Below are 18,057 nucleotides of genomic sequence, written 5' to 3' on the forward strand. Positions count from 1 at the left end.
GATCTGGGTCTGTCCATGTCTGTGGAGGTAGGATCTGGTGCAGATATAAGGATCTGGGTCTTTCGGTGTCTGAGAAGGTAGGATCTGGCCTTGGTACGAGGATCTGGGTCTGTCAATATCTGAGTAGGTACGAATCTAGTACAGGTATGGGGATCTGGGTCTCTCCATCTCTGAGGAAGTAGCATCTGGTACAGGTATGAGGATCTGGGTCTGTCTCTGAGGAGGTAGGATCTGGTACAGGTGTGAAGATCTGGGTCTGTCTATATCTGAGGAGGTAGGATCTGTCCTTGGTATGAGGATCTGCGTCTGTCCATGTCTGAGAAGGTAGGATCTGGCCCTGGCATGAGGCTTATGAGGATTTGGGTCTGTCAGTATCTGAGGAGGCAGGATCTGGGTGCGGGTACAGATAAGAGAATCTGGGTCTGTCATTGTCTAAGGAGGTAGGATCTGGCCCCAGTATGAGGATCGGGGTCTGTTCATGTCTGAGAAGGTAGGATCTGACTGTGATATGAGGATTACAAGCATCTGGGTCTCTCAGTATCCAATGAGGTAGGATCTGGGTGCGGGTATAAGGATCTGGATCTCTCAGTATCTGAGGAGGTAGGATTTGGCCCTGGTATGAGGATCTGAGTCTGAAAATATCTGAGGAGGTAGGATCTGGTACAGGTGTGAGGATCTGGGTCTGTTCATGTCTGAGGAGGTAGGATTTGGTACACGTATTAGGATCTTGGTCTGCCCATGTCTGAGGAGGTAGGCCCTGGCCCTGGTGTGAGGATCTGGGTCTCTTCATGTTTGCGGAGGCAGGATCTGGGTCTGTCCATGTCTTAGGAGGTAGGATCTGGCCTGAGTATGAGGATCTGGCTCTGTCCATGTCTACGGAGGTAGGATTTGGTGCAGATATAAGCATCTGGGTCTTTTAATGTCTGCGAAGGTAGGCTCTGGCCTTGGTGTGAGGATCTGGGTCTGTTAATATCTAAGGAGGTACGAATCTAGTACAGGTATGAGGATCTGGGTCTCTCCATGTCTGAGAAGATTGACTGTGGTACAGGTATGAGGATCTGGGTCTGTCAGTGTCTGAGGAGGTAGGATTTGGCCCTAGTGTGAGGATTTGGGTCAGTCAGTGTCTGAGCAGTTAGGATCTGGCCCTGTTATGAGGATCTGGGTCTGTTCATGTCTGAGATGGTAGGATCTGGCCCATTACGATTTTGAGGATCTGGGTCTGTCAGTATCTGAAGAGGTAGTATCTGGGTGCAGGTATAAGAATCTGTATCTGTCAGTATCTGAGGAGGTAGGATCTGGCCCTGATATGAGGATCTGAGTCTGTCAATTTCTGAGGAGGTATGATCTGGTACAGGTATGAGGATCTGGGTCTGTCCATGTCTGAGGAGGTAAGATCTGGCACAGATATAAGGATCTGGGTCTGTTCATGTCTCAGGAGGTAGGATGCGCAATTATAGGGATCTGGGTCTATCAATGTCTGAGAATGTAGCATCTGGCCCTAGTATGGGGATCTGGGTCTTTCAATATCTGAGGAGGTAGGAATCTGGTACAGGTATGAAGATCTGGGTCTCCTCATGACTGGGGAGGTAGGAGTCTGTTACAGGCATGAGAATCTATGTCTGTCAATGTGTGAGGAGGTAAGATCTCTCCCTGGTATGACAATCTGTCCATGTCTGCGGAGGTCGGATCTGGAGCAGGTATAAGGATCTGGGTCTTTCAGTGTCTGAGAAGGTATGATCTGGCTCTGGTATGAGGATCTGGGTCTTCAATATCTGAGAAGGTAGGAATCTGGTATTGGATGAAGATCTGGGTCTTTCCGTGTCTGGAAGGTAGGATCTGGCTCTGGTATGAGGGATCTGGGGTCTTTCAATATCTGAGAAGGTAGGAATCTGGGTATTGTATGAAGATCTGGGTCTTTCGTGCTCTGAGGAGGTTGGATCTGGTACAGGTATGAGGTTCTGGGTCTGTTCATGTCTGAGAAGGTAGGATCTGGCCCATTAAGATTATGGGGATCTGTGTCTGTCAGTGTCTGAGGAGGTAGGATCTGGTACAGGTGTTAGGATTTGGGTCTCTCCGTGTCTGGAGGTAGGATCTGATACAGATGTAAGGATCTGGGTCTGTCCATCTCTGAGGAGGTAGGATCTGGTACAAGTATGAGGATCTGGGTCTCTCCATATGTGAGAAGGTAGGAATCTGGTACAGATACAAGGATCTGGGTCTGTTTAGGTAGGATCGTGTCTGAGGAGGTAGGATTTGGTGTGGGTATTAGGATCTGGCTCTGTCCATGTCTGAGGAGGTAGGATGTGGCACAAATAGAAGGATCTGGGTCTATCAATGTCTGAAAAGGTAGGATCTGGCCCTGGTATGAGGATCTGGGTCTTTCAATATCTGAGGAGGTAGGAATCTGGTACAGGTATGAAGATCTGGGTCTCTGTATGTCTGTGGAGATAGGAATCTGTTACAGGCATGAGGATCTGGGTCTGTCAATGTGTGAGGAGATAAGATCTGGCCCTGGTATAAGGATCTGGGTCTATCAGTGTTGGAGGCAGTAGGAATCTGGTACATATATGAGGATCTGCGTCTTTCACTGTCTGAGGAGGTAGGACCTGGCTGTGGTATGAGGATGTGGATCTCTCCATATCTGAGGAGGTAGGATCTGAGTCTGTCCGTGTCTGTCCGTGTCTGAGGAGGTAGTTAGGATCTGGGTCTGTTCGTGTCTGTGGAGGTAGGATCTGTAGCAGGTATAAGGATCGGGGTCTGTTCATGCCTGAGAAGGTAGGATCTGGCCCATTAGGATTTTGAGGATCTGGGACTGTCAGTGTCTGAAGAGGTGGTATCTGGGTGCCAGTATAAGGATCTGGATCTGTCAGTATCTGAAGAGGTAGGATCTGGCCCTGGTATGAGGATCTGAGTCTGTCAATGTCTTAGGAGGTAGGCTCTGGTACAGGTGAGAGGATCTGGGTCTGTCCATGTCTGAGGAGGTAGGATCTGGCATAGATATAAGGATCTAGGTTTTTCAATGTCTGAGAAGGTAGGATCTGGCCCTAGTTTGAGGATCTGGGTCTTTCAATATCTGAGGAGGTAGGAATCTGGTACAGGTACGAGGATCTGGGTCTCTTCATGTCTGAGGAGGTAGGATCTGGCCCTGGTACAAGGATCTGGGTCTGTTCATGTGTGAGGAGGTAGGACCTAGCCCTGGTATGAGGTTCTTGGTCTCTCCAAGTCTGAGGAAGTAGGTTCTGGGTCTCTCCATGTCTAAGGAGGTAGGATATGGCATGAGTATGAGGATCTGGGTCTGTTCATGTCTGCGGAGGCAGGATCTGGCACAGATGTGAGGATCTGGGTCTTTCCATGTTTCAGAAGGTAGGATCTGGTCTTGGTATTAGGATCTGGTACAGGTAGGAGGATCTGGGTCTCCCCATGTGTGAGAAGGTAGGAATCTGGTACAGCTACAAGGATCTGGGTCTGTTCATGTAGTCATTATGGGTCTGTCCAGACATCTTTCAGTGTCCGAGGAGGTAGGAATTTGGTACAGGTATGAGTATTGGGTCTCTTCATTTCTGAGGACATAGGAATCTGTTACAGGCATGGGGATCTGGGTCTGTCAGTGTCTGAGGAGGTAGGACCTGGCCCTGGTATGAGGATCTGGGTCTCTCCATGTCTGAGAAGGTAGGATCTGGTGCACATATAAGGATCTTGGTCTGTCAGTGTTACGGAAGGTAGGATCTGGCCCTGGTATGAGTATCTGGGTATGTCAGTATCTGAGGAGGTAGGATCTGGCCCTGGTATGAGGATCTGGGTCTTTCTGTATCTGAGGAGGTAGGATCTGGCCCTGGTATGAGGATCTGGGTCTCTCAATATCTGAGGAGGTGGGATCTCATACAGGTATGAGGATCTGAGTCTTTCAATATCTGAGGAGGTAGGATATGGCACAGGTGTGAGCACCTGGGTCTGTCTGTGTCTAAAGAGTTGGAGCTGTGTGCAGGCATGAGGCCTTGGTTCTACCAGTGTCTAAGGAAGTGAGGCTGGGTACAGGTATGAGGCCCTAGGTGCGTCCATATCTGAGGAGGTAGGATCTGGTACTGGTATGAGGATCTGAGTCTCTCCATGTCTGAGGAGGTAGGATCTGGTACTGGTATGAGGTTCTGGGTCTGTCACTATCTGAAGAGATAGTAGTCTGCTGCAGGTATGAGGATTTGGGTCTCTTCATGTCTGAGGAGGTGGGACCTGTCACAGGTATGAGGCCCTGGGTCTGTCTGTGTCTGAGGAGGTGGGCCCTGGCACAGGTATGAGGCCCGGGGTCTGTCCGTGTCTGAGGAGGTGGGCCCTGGCACAGGTATGAGGCCCTGGGTCTGCTGGTGTCTGCAGAGACAGGGCCCAACATCTCAGGGAAGACCACGGTAAGCTCTTCAGTTTGTCTTGTGGCTGTGGTCAGTTCCACGTGTAGTCTGCCCTGTTGGTCTTCCCGTGTGTTGCCAGCGCCTGCCTGCTGCCTTGCTTCCTGGAGGTGGGTTGGGCCAGGGCCCTCCAAGATGCCCCTGCGCAAGACCAGGGACAGGGTTTCCGGCAGGAGGTGGGGGGCGGGGTGTGCCGGCCCTCCCTCAGCACCTTGTCCTGTCTCTCCTAGTGGGTGGGAGGACGCTACTCACTGTGGTCGGCCATCGGACTCTCCATTGCCCTGCACGTGGGTGAGTGTGCGTGTTTCTGTGTCTTGTAGCCCCCATGGGAGACAGGGTAGGGGGCTCGTGTCCCTGAATATCATGCTGTCCTCACAGGCTGCTGGCCTCTCTGCAGCTGGCTAGGATATTTATTTCATGTCCATAAGGAAGGTCTGGGTTTTTTTGGGTGTGCGGGTTGGCCCCCGTCTCTGCCCCTCACAACTGCAGTCCTGTTTCTCTCCTATCCTAGGCAGAGTCAGATCCCTGCACTCAGGGCCACCTCTCACTGGAGGGGCTTTGTATAGGCCTCAGTCCTCCCATGTCATGTCTTCTGGCTCTCCATGCAGCCTTCCTTGGTTGCAGAAGGAGCTGTGCCCACTCCCCACAGGACGCTGGGTGTGGCCACTTCTGTTGACTCTACTTTTGTGTCACAGGTTTTGACAACTTTGAGCAGCTGCTCTCGGGGGCTTACTGGATGGTGAGTGCTGAGGCTGGTTCTCTGCCAAGTGCTGGCCAGAGGCGTGTGTGTTGATCCTGGTCCCTCCCCTTTCTCTCCCACTGTCCTGTCCCTCCCCCTCCCCGTGTAGCTGCTCAGCTTCCACTCACCCTGCTCCTGTTTCAGGACCAGCACTTCCGCACGACGCCCCTGGAGAAGAACGCCCCCGTCCTGCTGGCCCTGCTGGGTATCTGGTACATCAACTGCTTTGGGTGTGAGACGCATGCCATGCTGCCCTATGACCAGTACCTGCACCGCTTTGCTGCGTACTTCCAGCAGGTACCAGCTGCCAAACCAGGCCTTGGAGTCAGCAGGGCCTGTGGGGGGTCTGGGAGGTCCAGGAACCTGGGTTTCAGCTCCTCCAGGAGCTCTTTGCCCCATTGCCCTTGGGCCTGGCCAAGGTCCACCTGTGCTCCTTGTCTTAGGATGAATCTTTGTAACTGAAGTTGGTTCCATTTGAGTGTCATCTGAGTTTGACCACCATGGGAGGGGCATGACTGGTGATCATGTCGCCCTGGCTAGGGAGGTCCTGGCTTGGCTTAGGGGATGTTTCTCAGCTGGGGTCACTTCTTTCTTGCACATCACTATGCATGCCCAGCATAGTGTCTGAGAACGTAGGATCTGTCCCTGGTATGAGTCCTAGGTCCGTTAATATCTGAGGAGGCAGGATCTAGTACAGTTATGAGGATCTGGGTCTGTCCATGTTAGAGGAGGTGGGATTTGGCCATAGGGTGGGGCCGGAAGCTGGAATCCCTTGTAGCCCCATAGTGCCTTTATGTCTCCAGAAAAGCAAGTCTGTATCTAGTCTGTGGTAGCCTCTTTGGACTACATGGTCCTCTTCTCCCTGGGGATCTCCAGAGCCCCCGAGAGGCTTAGCAGGCCCTTTCCTAGTCACATTATGTCCCAGAAAGCTTTTCCACACCTGTCCCTGCTTTTTTCGTTTTGAACAGATTCTCATTCTGTCGCCTAGGCAGGAGTGCAGTGGCGCGATCTTGGCTCACTGCAACCTCCGCTTCCTGAGTTCAAGCGATTCCTGTGCCTCAGCCTCCCAAGTAGCTGGGATTACAGGCATGCACCACCATGCGCTGGCTAATTTTTTTGTTTTTAGTGGAGATGGGGTTTCACTATGTTGCCCAGGCTGGTTTCGAACTCCTGGCCTCAAGCGATCCACCTGCCTTGGCCTCCCAAAGTGCTGGGATTATAGGCATGAGCCACCATGCCCGATCCTGTCCTTGCTTTTGTTTAGTACAAAGCCAGTCCCTGTCCAGCAGCTCTTGAGTTGCTTTGGGCAGGTGCAGAAGGCTTCACCAACACCTGGAAGCAAATCCTGTGATTGAAGGAGAGGCCAAGGTTCCCCAAATCCTAGCTGCCTTGGTGAGGGTTGTCATGACCAGGGCCCAGGTGGGTACCCAAAGCCTAGCATCTAGTTGAGATACAGCCCTCAAAGGCTGTACTCTTAGCCGGGCATGGTGGCTGATGCCTGCAATCCCAGCACCTTGGGAGGCTGGGGGCGATTGCTTGAGGCCAGGAGTTCAAGACCAGCCTGGGCAACATAGCGAGACCCAGTCTCTACAAAAAAACCCACAAAAACTAACAATAGCTGGGCATGGTGGTGTGGCACCTGTAGTCCCAGCTACTTGGGAGGCTGAGGCAAGAGGTTTGCTTGAGCCCAAGAGGTCGACGCTTCAGTGAGCTATGATTCTACCACTCTCCTCCAGCCTGTGTGACAGAGTGAGACTCTGTCTCTTGGGGGGAAAAAAGGCTGTGCCCTCTGGACCCCAGCCTGCTCTCCCTTAAGAAATGAGTTGATTTTGTGACCGATTTTGTCTTTAGGGAGGTCCTTGCCTGACCTCCAGACCCACCTTTTCCTGGGCATGAGTCCTTCTTGCACCGTGGCCCAAGCTGGAAAGGTTGGGAGGCTGTGTCCTCACGGGTGTGGGGAGGAAGGGGATCGTGCCTGCAGACATGGGTGCAGGTCCACCTCACGGGGCCAGGGCAGGGTGGGTCTGTCTGGAGCATCTGGGCAGAACTTGGGCGTGGTGCAGGAAGGAGCAGGATTTGGGTACAGTGTGTGAAGGATCAAGATTTGCAGGTAGAGGGTTGGGGTTTTTTTTTTTCTTTTCTTTTCTTTTTCTGTTTCTTTTTTTTTTTTTTTTTTTGAGATGGAGTTTTGCTCATGTTGCCCAGGCTGGAGTGCAGTGGCGAGATCTCGGCTCACCACAACCTCTGCCTCCCGTGTTCAAGTGATTGTCCTGCCTAAGCCTCCCAAGTAGCTGGGATTATAGGCATGCGCCATCACACCTGGCTAATTTTGTATTTTTAGTAGAGACAGGGTTTCTCCATGTTGGTCAGGCTGGTCTCAAACTCCCAACTTCAGGTGATCCGCCCGCCTCGGCCTCCCAAAGTGCTGGAATTACAGGCTTGAGCCACTGCGCCCGGCCTCTTTCTTTCTTTTTAAATGTTCTTTCATTTTGCCAAGGGCTGGGTTTCTGTTCCTTTTCCAGGGCGACATGGAGTCCAATGGGAAATACATCACCAAATCTGGCACCCGTGTGGACCACCAGACAGGCCCCATTGTGTGGGGGGAGCCTGGGACCAATGGCCAGCATGCTTTTTACCAGCTCATTCACCAAGGTAGGCCTGTGTGGCCTGGGCAGGGTGGCGTTGGGGAGGGAAAGGATCTTCCAGAAGAGATATCTCACTTAGGTCAGTGCCCTCCTCTAGGCTGTATGGCTAGCTCCCATGGGCTGGGGTCATGTGGGTGACCACAGTGCCCTTCACAGGCACCAAGATGATACCCTGTGACTTCCTCATCCCGGTCCAGACCCAGCACCCCATACGGAAGGGTTTGCATCACAAGGTAAGAGCCCCCATCTGGCCCCATCTGGAGGGTCTGGCTCACATTGCACCCAGACCTCTGGAAACCTGATGCATTGGTTGACAATCACGTTAGTTTTCTATTCCAGCCATAACAAATGACAACAAACATGGAGGCTTAAAACAACACTCTTTTTTGAGGGTGGGGAGTGGGGACAGAGTCTTGCTGTGTCACCCAGGCTGGAGTGCAGTGGCGCGATCTTGGCTCACTGCAACCTTCCCCTCCCCTTCCCCTCACTTCAGGTGATTCTTACGTCTCAGCCTCCCAAGTAGCTGGGACTATAGGCACTCACCACCACGGCCTGCTAATTTTTATATTTTTGGTAGAGGGTTTCACTGTGTTGGCCAGGCTGGTCTTGAACTCATGACCTCAAGTGATCCACCTGCCTCAGCCTCTCTAAGTGCTGGGATTATAGGCATGAGCCAACACACCTGGCCTATCTCAAGAGTTTCTGAAGCTCAGTTGTCCAGCAGGCCCTGCTGTATCTCTGCTTAGAGTCTTGCAGGCTGAAATCAAGGTGTCATCAGGTCTGTGTTTCTTTCTAGAGACTTTAGGGGGAAAGCCTTTTCTGTGCTTGCCAGGTGGTTGGCAGAATTCATTTCTGTATGTTTGTGGAACTGAAGTCCAGCTTCCTTGCTGTGGGCTGAAGGTCCTTCTCAGATTCTCAAGGTCACCTGCATTCCCTAGCTTGTGGGCCTCTTCACTGGAGAACCAGCAATGGCAGGTTAAATCCTTCTGAAGCTTTGATTCTGTCTTGCCACTTCTGTTGCGTCTCTCGGACTGACTTGTTTACCTTCCTCCTCTACATTTTTCTTTTATTCCCTAAGTAACAGCGTCGTGCTATGTTGTCTAGGCTGGACTTCAGTGGCATGATCACAGTTCACTGCATTTTCGACGTCCCAGGCTCAAGCAATCTTCCTGCCTCAGCCCTTCAAGTAGCTGAGACTTACAGGCACACACCACGATGCCTGGCTAACTTTTAAACTTTTATTAGAGACGGGGTTTCACTATGTTGCCTAGGCTGGTCTCCAGCTCCTGGGCTCAAGTGATTCTCCTGCCTCGACCTCCCAGAGTTTTGGGATTACAGGTGTGAGCCACCACACCTGGCCCTCTTTTACTTTTAAGGGCCAGTGTGATTAGATTGGGCCTACTAGATAATCCAGGAAAATCTCCCCTTTTGTTTATTTTATTTTTATTTTTTAATTTTAGAGATAGCATGTCACTCTGCTGAGGCTGGAGTGCAGTGGCCCAGTCATAGCTCACTACAGCCTTGAACTCCTGGACTAAAGCAATCCTTTTATCTCAGCCTCCTGAGTAGGTGGGACCACAGATGTGCACCATGCCTACCTATTTTTTTTTAAAGAGACAGAGTCTTGTTCTGTTGCCCAGGCTGGAGTGCAGTGGCACAATCAGGCTCTCTGCAGCCTCACCCTCCTGGGCTCAAGCAATCCTCCTACCTCAGCCTCCTGAGTAGCTGGGAACAGGCAAACGCACCACACCCAGCTGATTTTTTTATTTTTATTTTTTGTAGAGATGGAGTCTCACTTTGTTGCCCAAGCTGCCCTCAAACTCCTTCGCAGAATTTATTGTGCCTTGTCTTAGGTGTGCAGAGCAGCATAGGGTTATAGTAGCACAAGCTTTGGAGTCAGTGAGCTGGGTTGAATTCTGATTCTTTCTGTCTATAGTTCTGTGATCCAGCACTGTGGACTTGTAGAACCCAAGGCTCTACTAGAATAGGGCAATGATGCCTTTCCTCCTTAGGATCTTAGTATTATTATTATTATTATTATTTTTTCGAGACACTTTTTCACTTTGTTGCCCAGGCTGGAGTGCAGTAGTGCTACCTTGGCTCACTGCAACCTCAGCTTCCTGGGTTCAAGCGATTCTCGTGCTTAAGCCTCCTGAGTAGCTGGGATTACAGGTGCACACCACCATGCCCGGCTACTTTCTTAGGATATTAAAAGATAGATGTTGGTAAAATTGTTAGCAGGAGCCCGGCAAGTGGTGCGTAGTTCGTTCTTTTTTTCTTTTTTTTCTTTTCTTTTTTTTTTTTTAGCTCTGTTGCCCAGGCTGGAGTGCTGGAGTGCAATGGCGTGATCTCAGCTCACTGCACCTTCTGCCTCCCAGGTTCAAGTGATTCTCCTGCCTCAGGCTCCTGCCTGATTACAGGCACGCGCCACCATGCCCAGCTAATTTTTTTGGTATTTTTAGTAGAGACGGGGTTTCACCATGTTGGTCAGGCTGGTCTCGAGCTCCTGACCCCGTGATCCACCCACCTCGGCTTCCCAAAGTGCTGGGATTCCAGACACCACGCCTGGCCACTGGTGTGTAGTTCTAAAAGAGCAGTTATCACCATTCCCTGCCTTGTGGTGTCATTGGATGTGTTCCCTTCACTCCAACTGAGCTATACAGTGAGTGACCCAGGTGGGGACTGACCCCTGCTGAGAAGTGCCAGGCGGTCTTGTCCCTCTGCCGGAAGCTCAGACAGTGCTCTCAAGCATAACTGATGTCTCGCTCATCAGATCCTCCTGGCCAACTTCCTGGCCCAGACGGAAGCCCTGATGAGGGGGAAATCAACGGAGGAGGCCCGAAAGGAGCTCCAGGCTGCAGGCAAGAGTCCAGAGGACCTTGAGAGGCTGCTGCCACATAAGGTCAGCACTTCTGCATTCGGCTTTGGGGTGCATGCTGGAGTTGGAGGTGTGAAGCTGTGGCACTAGGCAGGGGCTTGGGGCGTGCCTGGCTTGTCCTACAGAGTGGGAGGGCCTGTCCTCACAGACCTGTACGTCTCAGCCTCTAGGGCAGGGCGTGCTTCCCTTCAGGGGGCTGAGGGATCAGGACTCACTTGGAGACATTCCTTGGTGTTTTCTGCAGGTCTTTGAAGGAAATCGCCCAACCAACTCTATTGTGTTCACCAAGCTCACACCATTTATGCTTGGAGCCTTGGTCGGTGAGTGAGTAGGGGAAAGGTCCTGGCTTGGGGTAGTTGGAATGGGCTTGCGGAGCCCTGACGTGCCCTGTCTGTCCCCTCTGCAGCCATGTATGAGCACAAGATCTTTGTTCAGGGCATCATCTGGGACATCAACAGCTTTGACCAGTGGGGGTGAGTTGCTCACTTAGGGGAGGGCCAGGAATGCCTTTGGGTCGGCTCAGGGATTTCAGTAGCAACGTTAGAGCCTTCCCCATACCACTCTTCCCTTTCTTTCTTGGCAGAGTGGAGCTGGGAAAGCAGCTGGCTAAGAAAATTGAGCCTGAGCTTGATGGCAGTGCTCAAGTGACCTCTCACGATGCTTCCACCAACGGGCTTATCAACTTCATCAAGCAGCAGCGCGAGGCCAGAGTCCAATAAACTCATGCTCAGCCGCAGCCTCCTCTGTGATTCCTCTTTCTCTTCTGGTCCCTGCTCCCCAGAGCCGGCACTGCATGGTCCTGGACACCACCCAGAGCGCCCTCTGGTTGTGGGCTTGGACCAGGAGCCCTTAGCAGGGAGGGCTGATCTCAAATTGCTACCCCCAGCCCCCTCCATGTCTTCGCTCCCTCTGTGTTACAATTGGCTGAAGTGTTTTTGTGCAGCTGACTTTTCTGACCCATGTTCACGTTGTTCACATCCCATGTAGAAAAATAAAGATGCCACAGAGGAGGTTGTAGGCTCAGCCTCTGATTTTTTTCCTGCGATGGTGCTTTATGTAGCAGAAGGCAGGAGTGCTCAGTAGGACGCAGCCTGTGCCTCCATGGACACTGAATACTAAGTGGTGAGCAGGTGTAGAGTGGAGCAAGGTGCCTTGAGAAGACAGTAGTGGGGTGGGAGCACAATCAGTCAAGAGGGCAACTTGGCCTGTGTCACCAAATCCTAAGACTGTTTTCCACTCCTCACCTCTGTGACTGGAGAAATTGGATACTCTGTTCACTCTATGCATTGAGTGCATTGAGATTATGTTTGTTTGGGGTGAATTCCTGGACAAGACCAAGGGTGACTGCCATCTCCTGGCAAGATGCTCAGGTAGGTCTTTCGCTTTAAAAGGCAGATAGATATTGGAAATAGGATTTTTTTTTTTTTTTGAGTGTTGCTCTGTTGCCCAGACTGGAGTGCAGTGGTGCAATCTCAGCTCACTGCAACCTCCGCCTCCCGGGCGGGTTCAAGCTATTCTCCTGCCTCAGCCTCCTGAGTAGCTGGGATTACAGGCACACACCACCACGCGGAGCTAATTTTTGTATTTTTAGTGGTGAAGGGGTTTTACCATGTTGGGCAGGCTGGTCTTGAACTCCTGACCGCAGGTGATCCGCCCACCTCAGCCTCCCGAAGTGCTGGGATTACAGGTGTGAACCACCACACCCGGCACAATTTTTTTTAAACAAATTTTTTTAGACAGGGTCTTGCTCCATTGCCCAGGCTGGAGTGCAGTGGTGTCATCACAGCTCACTGCAACCCCAACCACTCGGGCTCAGGCAGTCCTCTTGCCTCAGCCGCCCAAGTAGTTGAGACTACAGGTTGTGCCACTATACCCTGCTAGTTTTTTCATTTTTTGTAGAGACGGGTCTTGAATTTCAGGGCTCGAGAACCTCCCACCTCAGCCTCCCACAGTGCTGGGATTACAGGCGTGAGCCACTACACCCAGCCTATTCAGAATTTTTTTTCTTTTCTTTTTTTTTTTGAGGCGGAGTCTTGCTCTGTCGCCCGGACTGGAGTGCAGTGGCCAGATCTCAGCTCACTGCAAGCTCCGCCTCCCGGGTTTACGCCATTCTCCTGCCTCAGCCTCCCGAGTAGCTGGGACTACAGGCGCCCGCCACCTCGCTCGGCTAGTTTTCTATTTTAGTAGAGACGGGGTTTCACCGTGTTAGCCAGGATGGTCTCGATCTCCTGACCTCGTGATCCGCCCGTCTCGGCCTCCCAAAGTGTTGGGATTACAGGCTTGAGCCACTGTGCCCGGCCAGAATTTTTTTTCTTAGAGACATGGTCTTCATTGCCCAGGCTGGACTGCAGTGATGCAGTCATAGCTGACTGAAGCCTCAAATTCCCACGCTAAGGTGATCTTCTCACCTCAGCCTTCCAAGTAGCTGGGTCCGCAGATGCATGCCAGTGTCAGGCCTCTGAGCCCAAGCTAAGTCATCATATCCCTTCTGACCAGATGGCCTGAAGCAACTGAAGATCCACAAAAGAAGTGAAAATAGCCTTAACTGATGACATCCTAACATTGTGATTTGTTTCTGCCCCACCCTAACCGATCAATGTACTTTGTAATCTCCCCCACCCTTAAGAAGGTTCTTTGTAATTCTCCCTCCACCTTGAGAATGTACTTTGTGAGATCCACCCCCTGCCCGCAAGCGTTGCTCCTACCTCCATGTCTATCCCCAAACCTGTAAGAACTAATGATAATCCACCACCCTTTGCTGACTCTTTATGGACTCAGCCTGCCTGCACCTAGGTGAAATAAACAGCCATGTTGCTCACACAAAGCCTGTTTGGGGGTCTCTTCACACGGACACGTGAGACAGCCAGTACACCCAGCTCATTTTTAAATTTTTGTATATCAGTGTACTGTTGTTAGAAAAAAAAGTAAGAAAATAGAAAATAAATTTTGTAGTGATAGGGTCCCACTGAGGCAGGAGAATAGGGTCTAGAGACAAGGGAGCGTTCACTTCAGCCTCTGATTGGTGGCAGGCCAAGTCTTTATTTACATAGGGTGTAACCAAATAGGAAACCTCTAAAGGGTACTTAAACCCCAGATTTTCTAAACAGGGCACTTGCTTAAGCTTCCTCCTGCTTTGTAGAGTGTACTTTTGTTTCAATAAATCTGCTTTTGTTCCTTCTTTTGTTGCTTTGTGTGTTTTGTCTGCCTCTTTGTTCAGCATTCCAAGAACCTGGACAACTTGTAGTCAAGACCCTCCCCTGGTAACACCACTGTGTTGCCCAGGCTTATCTTGAACTCCTGGGCTCAAGTGATCCTCCTGCCTTGGCCTCCCAAAGTGTTGGGATTACAGGTGCAAGCCACCGTGCCCAGCATCACAGGGCCTTTTACAGCTGTCAGGTTGAAGTGTGATAAAACAGGAGTAAACAGGTTTCGTCTCCAGGTCCTTGCTGGGCTAAAGCCAAACATCACAAAGGCTAGTGCTTCCTCCTTTGAGGTGTAGATCCTTGAAAACATACGTTTCCTTTGCATACCATGTTATGAATCCTAAAATAATGTTTTGCAGCCTGCATTTTAACAAGTTAGGTTTATTGGGGTGTAATTTACATATAGTAAGATTCACCTTTCTTTGCTATACAGTTCTGTTTTCACAAGTGTATATACAGTCTTATAACCATTACAGACAAGATATACAGCATTTTCCTCACCCTCAAAAGTTCCTGACGCTCTTGTGGTCCAGTCCTACTCCCTCATCCCAATTCCTGACTACCATTGAACTGATTTTTTTCCTCCTAAGTTCTGCTTTGACCAGAACTTTTTGTGTCTGGCTTCTTCCCATGATGCTTTTGAAATTCACCCATGTTGTGCTGCAGGAATTTAAAAAACTGTATTGTGTGGCTGGGCGCGGTGACTCACACCTGTACTACTAATACTTTGGGAGGCCAAGGTGGGCGGATCACCTGAGGTTGGGAGTTCGAAGACAGCCTGACCAACATGGAGAAACCCTGTCTCTATTAAAAATACAAAGCTGGGCGTGGTGGCACATGCCTGTAATCTCAGCTACTTGGGAGGCTAAGGCAGAAGAATGGCTTGAACCTGGGAGGCAGAGGTTGTGGTGAACTGGGATCATGCCACTGCACTCCAGCCTGGGCGACAAGAGAGAAACTCCCTCTCAAAAAAAAAAAAAAGCTGGGCGCCAGGCATTGTGGTGGGCACCTGTAATCCTAATCCAGCTACTCGGGGGGCTGAGGCAGGAGAATCGCTTGAACCTGGGAGGCAGAGGTTGCAGTGAGATGGCGCCACTGCACTCCAGCCTGGGCGACCCAGCGAGACTGTCTCAAAAACAAAACAAAATAAAACTCCGAAAATCTCAAACATATAAAACCCAAAGAGAATAAATCTCCATGTGCCTGGCACCAAATTTCAACAATTATCAACTCATGGCCAATCTTACTGTATCTATATCCCACCTTAATTATGTAGTACAAATCCCAGATATTTCATGTATAAGCATTTTGGTGTGTTTCTCTAAAAATTAAAAACTTCATTGTTCTTCTTGTTAATGATTGATAATACCATTATCCCACCTAAAATTTTATTTCCCGGTAAGGCTTTTGGAGCCTGGGCCGGGTGGCTCACACCTGTAATCACAACACTTTGGGAGGCTGAGGCGGGAGGATCACTTGAATCCAGGAGCCAGGAGTTCAAGACCAGTGTGGGCAATATAGCAAGTCCTCGTCTCAAGAAAAAAGGGAAAAAAAAAGTTAGCTTTTTGGCAAAACTACTTCCTAGTAGATGGTGTGTACTTCCTATTACAGCGTATTAAGGGGCACATAATGCCAGCGGCGCCTCTGTGGCTCTTGGACCTGAGTGCACGCGCCTTAAAGCCACGCCTCCGCATCGGATCCTAGTAAGGGGGTGGGGCTATCATTTCAGTGTATGGGTTGCGCGTGCGCGGACACGCGCGCCGCTCGGCTGCCGTAGTTCGCGTTTTCACCTGGTCACCAGGCAGCCATGGCGGCAGTTCTGAAGCCGGTGCTGCTGGGACTTCGAGATGCGCCGGTGCACGGCAGCCCCTCAGGGCCGGGTGCCTGGAATGCTAGCAAGCTGGGCGGCATTCCGGTGAGGGCGGGTGCCGGAGCTGGGGTCGATGGGTGGTGGCGAAGGGTGCGGAGAGAGTTGGCAAGGTCCCGGGGGGAGTTGGAGTCTGAGCGCTTCCTCTGTCCCCTCAGGATGCTCTGCCTACCGTGGCTGCGCCCAGGCCCGTGTGTCAGCGCTGCGGGCAGCCGCTCGCCCTGGTCGTGCAGGTGTACTGCCCGCTGGAAGGCTCTGCGTTTCACCGTCTGCTGCACGTATTCGCGTGCGCCTGCCCCGGCTGCAGCACCGGCGGTTCGCGCAGGTAGGCGAGGAAGTCCCAGAGCTGCTCCTGGGGTGTCCTTTCCAGCGGGCTGGGGCGGGCCGGCGGGCTGGAGTAGGGGTGCAGCCCTCACGGCCCTTTGTCTTCACCCCAAAGCTGGAAGGTGTTCCGCTCCCAGTGCCTGCAGGTTCCAGAGAGAGAGGCGCAGGACGCTCAGGTAAAGGTTGTGATTGTCATGTTATTTTTTTTTGTCATTTGAGGATGTTATCCAGAGTATAGTTTGGGACAGACTTTAAAGCCATGTTCTTTGAAGTGCATTGGAGTGTTTTTTGCTTTTCTGCAGAACCATAGAATACTATTTTCTTAAGGTTTTGTGAGGGTTTTTTTTTCTTCTATTTTACTTTATTTTTATTTTCTAACTCCTTTGTTAAAAGGAGATGGCGGCCCCGCATGGTGGCTTACGCCTGTGATCCCACCATTTTTTGAGAGGCTGAGGTGGGAGGATTGCTTGAGTTCAGAAGTTGGAGACCAGGCCGGGCGCAGTGGCTCACGCCTGTAATCCCAGAACTTTGGGAGGCCCAGGCGGCGGATCATTAGAGGTGAGAAGTTCGAGACCAGCCTGGCCAACATGGGGAAACCCCGTCTCTATTAAAAACAAAAACAAAAAATTAGCCGGGCATGGTGGCAGGCACCTGTAATCCCAGCTACAAGGGAGGTTGAGGCAGGAGAATCGCTTGAACCCGGGAGACGGAGATTGCAGTGAGCTGAGATCATGCCACTGCAATCCAGCCTGAATGACAGACTCCGTATAAAAAAAAATGTTGGGAGAGCAGTCTGGGCAACATAGCAAAACGTCCTCTCTATAAAAAGTAAAAAACATTAGCCGGGCATGATGGCCGCGCAACTGTAGTGCCAGCTGCTCAGGCGACTGAGGTGGGAGGATTGCTTGAGTCCAGGAGGTTGAGGCTGCAGTGACCTACATTTGTGCCACTGCACTTCAGCCTGGATGGCAAAGCCAGACCCTCTCCCCTCCCAAAAAAAAGAGAGCGAGATGGAGACTTCCTCCTGGATGTCTTCAACATTTTTTTTAAACTGTAAATTGATAGTTTATAATAATGTATAAATTTATGAGGTATAAAGTGATGGTTATGATTCATGAATATCATGTGGAATAATTAAATGAAGCCAGTTAATGCATTCATCACCTCAGATACTTAACGTCTTGTGAGAACATTTGAAATTTCCTCTCGCAATTTGGAAATACAAAATACTTTATTTTTATTTTTTTTGAGACGGAGTCTTGCTCTGTTGCCCAGGCTGGAGTGCAGTGGTGCCATCTCTGCTCACTGCAAGCTCCGTCTTCTGGGTTTCAAGCAATTCTCCTGCCTCAGCCTCCTAAGTAGCTGGGATTACGGGCGCCCGCCACCACGGCCAGCTAATTGGTTTTTTTTTTTTTTTTTTTGAATTTTTAGTAGAGACAGGGTTTCACCATCTTAGTCAGGATGGTCTCCATCTCCTGACCTCGTCATCTACCCACCTCGGCCTCCCAAAGTGCTGGGATTACAGGCTTGAACTCCCGTGCCCAGCCACAATACTGTATTATTAGCTATATTCAAGCTGTGCAGTAGAACTTAAAAAAACCCGCATTCCTCCTGAATAACTGAGGTTTTGTATTCTTTGACCATCATCTCCTTATTCTTTCCAGTCCAGGTTTCTTTCTTTTTTTTTTTTTTTGAGACCAAGTTTCACTCTTGTTGCCCAGGCTGGAGTACAGTGGCACAATCTCGGCTCACTGCAACCTCCACCTCCTGGATTCAAGGGATTCTCCTGCCTCAGCCTCCCGAGTAGCTGGGATTACAGGCACTTGCCACCACGCCTAGCTAATTTTTGTATTTTTAGTAGAGATGGGGTTTTACCATGTTGGCCAGGCTGGTCTCGAACTCCTGACCTCAGGTGACCCACCCGCGTCGGCCTCCCAAAGTGCTGAGATTACAGGCATGAGCCACCATGCCCCACTCACTCCAGATTTTTTTTTTTTTTTTTTT

General features: G+C 50.8%; 2 protein-coding genes across 3 annotated transcripts in view; both read left to right on the plus strand.

The window, feature by feature from the left end:
• The window catches only part of GPI (glucose-6-phosphate isomerase), a 46,466-nt gene extending 34,784 nt beyond the window's left edge, over positions 1-11,682 (plus strand). For both annotated transcript variants that reach the window (XM_017847868.1, XM_017847869.1), the window contains 9 exons: positions 4,628-4,688; positions 5,093-5,136; positions 5,281-5,433; positions 7,659-7,788; positions 7,938-8,014; positions 10,555-10,683; positions 10,904-10,979; positions 11,066-11,132; positions 11,243-11,682. In XM_017847868.1, the coding sequence (XP_017703357.1) occupies positions 4,628-4,688; positions 5,093-5,136; positions 5,281-5,433; positions 7,659-7,788; positions 7,938-8,014; positions 10,555-10,683; positions 10,904-10,979; positions 11,066-11,132; positions 11,243-11,378 (873 nt within the window). In that variant the 3' untranslated portion in view covers positions 11,379-11,682. The remainder of the gene's footprint in view (positions 1-4,627; positions 4,689-5,092; positions 5,137-5,280; positions 5,434-7,658; positions 7,789-7,937; positions 8,015-10,554; positions 10,684-10,903; positions 10,980-11,065; positions 11,133-11,242) is intronic.
• A 3,946-nt stretch (positions 11,683-15,628) lies between these two features.
• Positions 15,629-18,057, plus strand: part of PDCD2L (programmed cell death 2 like) — a 21,816-nt gene continuing 19,387 nt past the window's right edge. The window contains exons 1-3 of the mRNA XM_017847870.1: positions 15,629-15,777; positions 15,888-16,054; positions 16,169-16,229. Of these exons, the coding sequence (XP_017703359.1) occupies positions 15,670-15,777; positions 15,888-16,054; positions 16,169-16,229 (336 nt within the window). The 5' untranslated portion in view covers positions 15,629-15,669. The remainder of the gene's footprint in view (positions 15,778-15,887; positions 16,055-16,168; positions 16,230-18,057) is intronic.

The sequence above is a fragment of the Rhinopithecus bieti genome, unplaced genomic scaffold (genome assembly GCF_001698545.2).
Source record: "Rhinopithecus bieti isolate Rb0 unplaced genomic scaffold, ASM169854v2 scaffold_30337, whole genome shotgun sequence".
NCBI classification, from domain to species: Eukaryota; Metazoa; Chordata; class Mammalia; order Primates; family Cercopithecidae; genus Rhinopithecus; species Rhinopithecus bieti.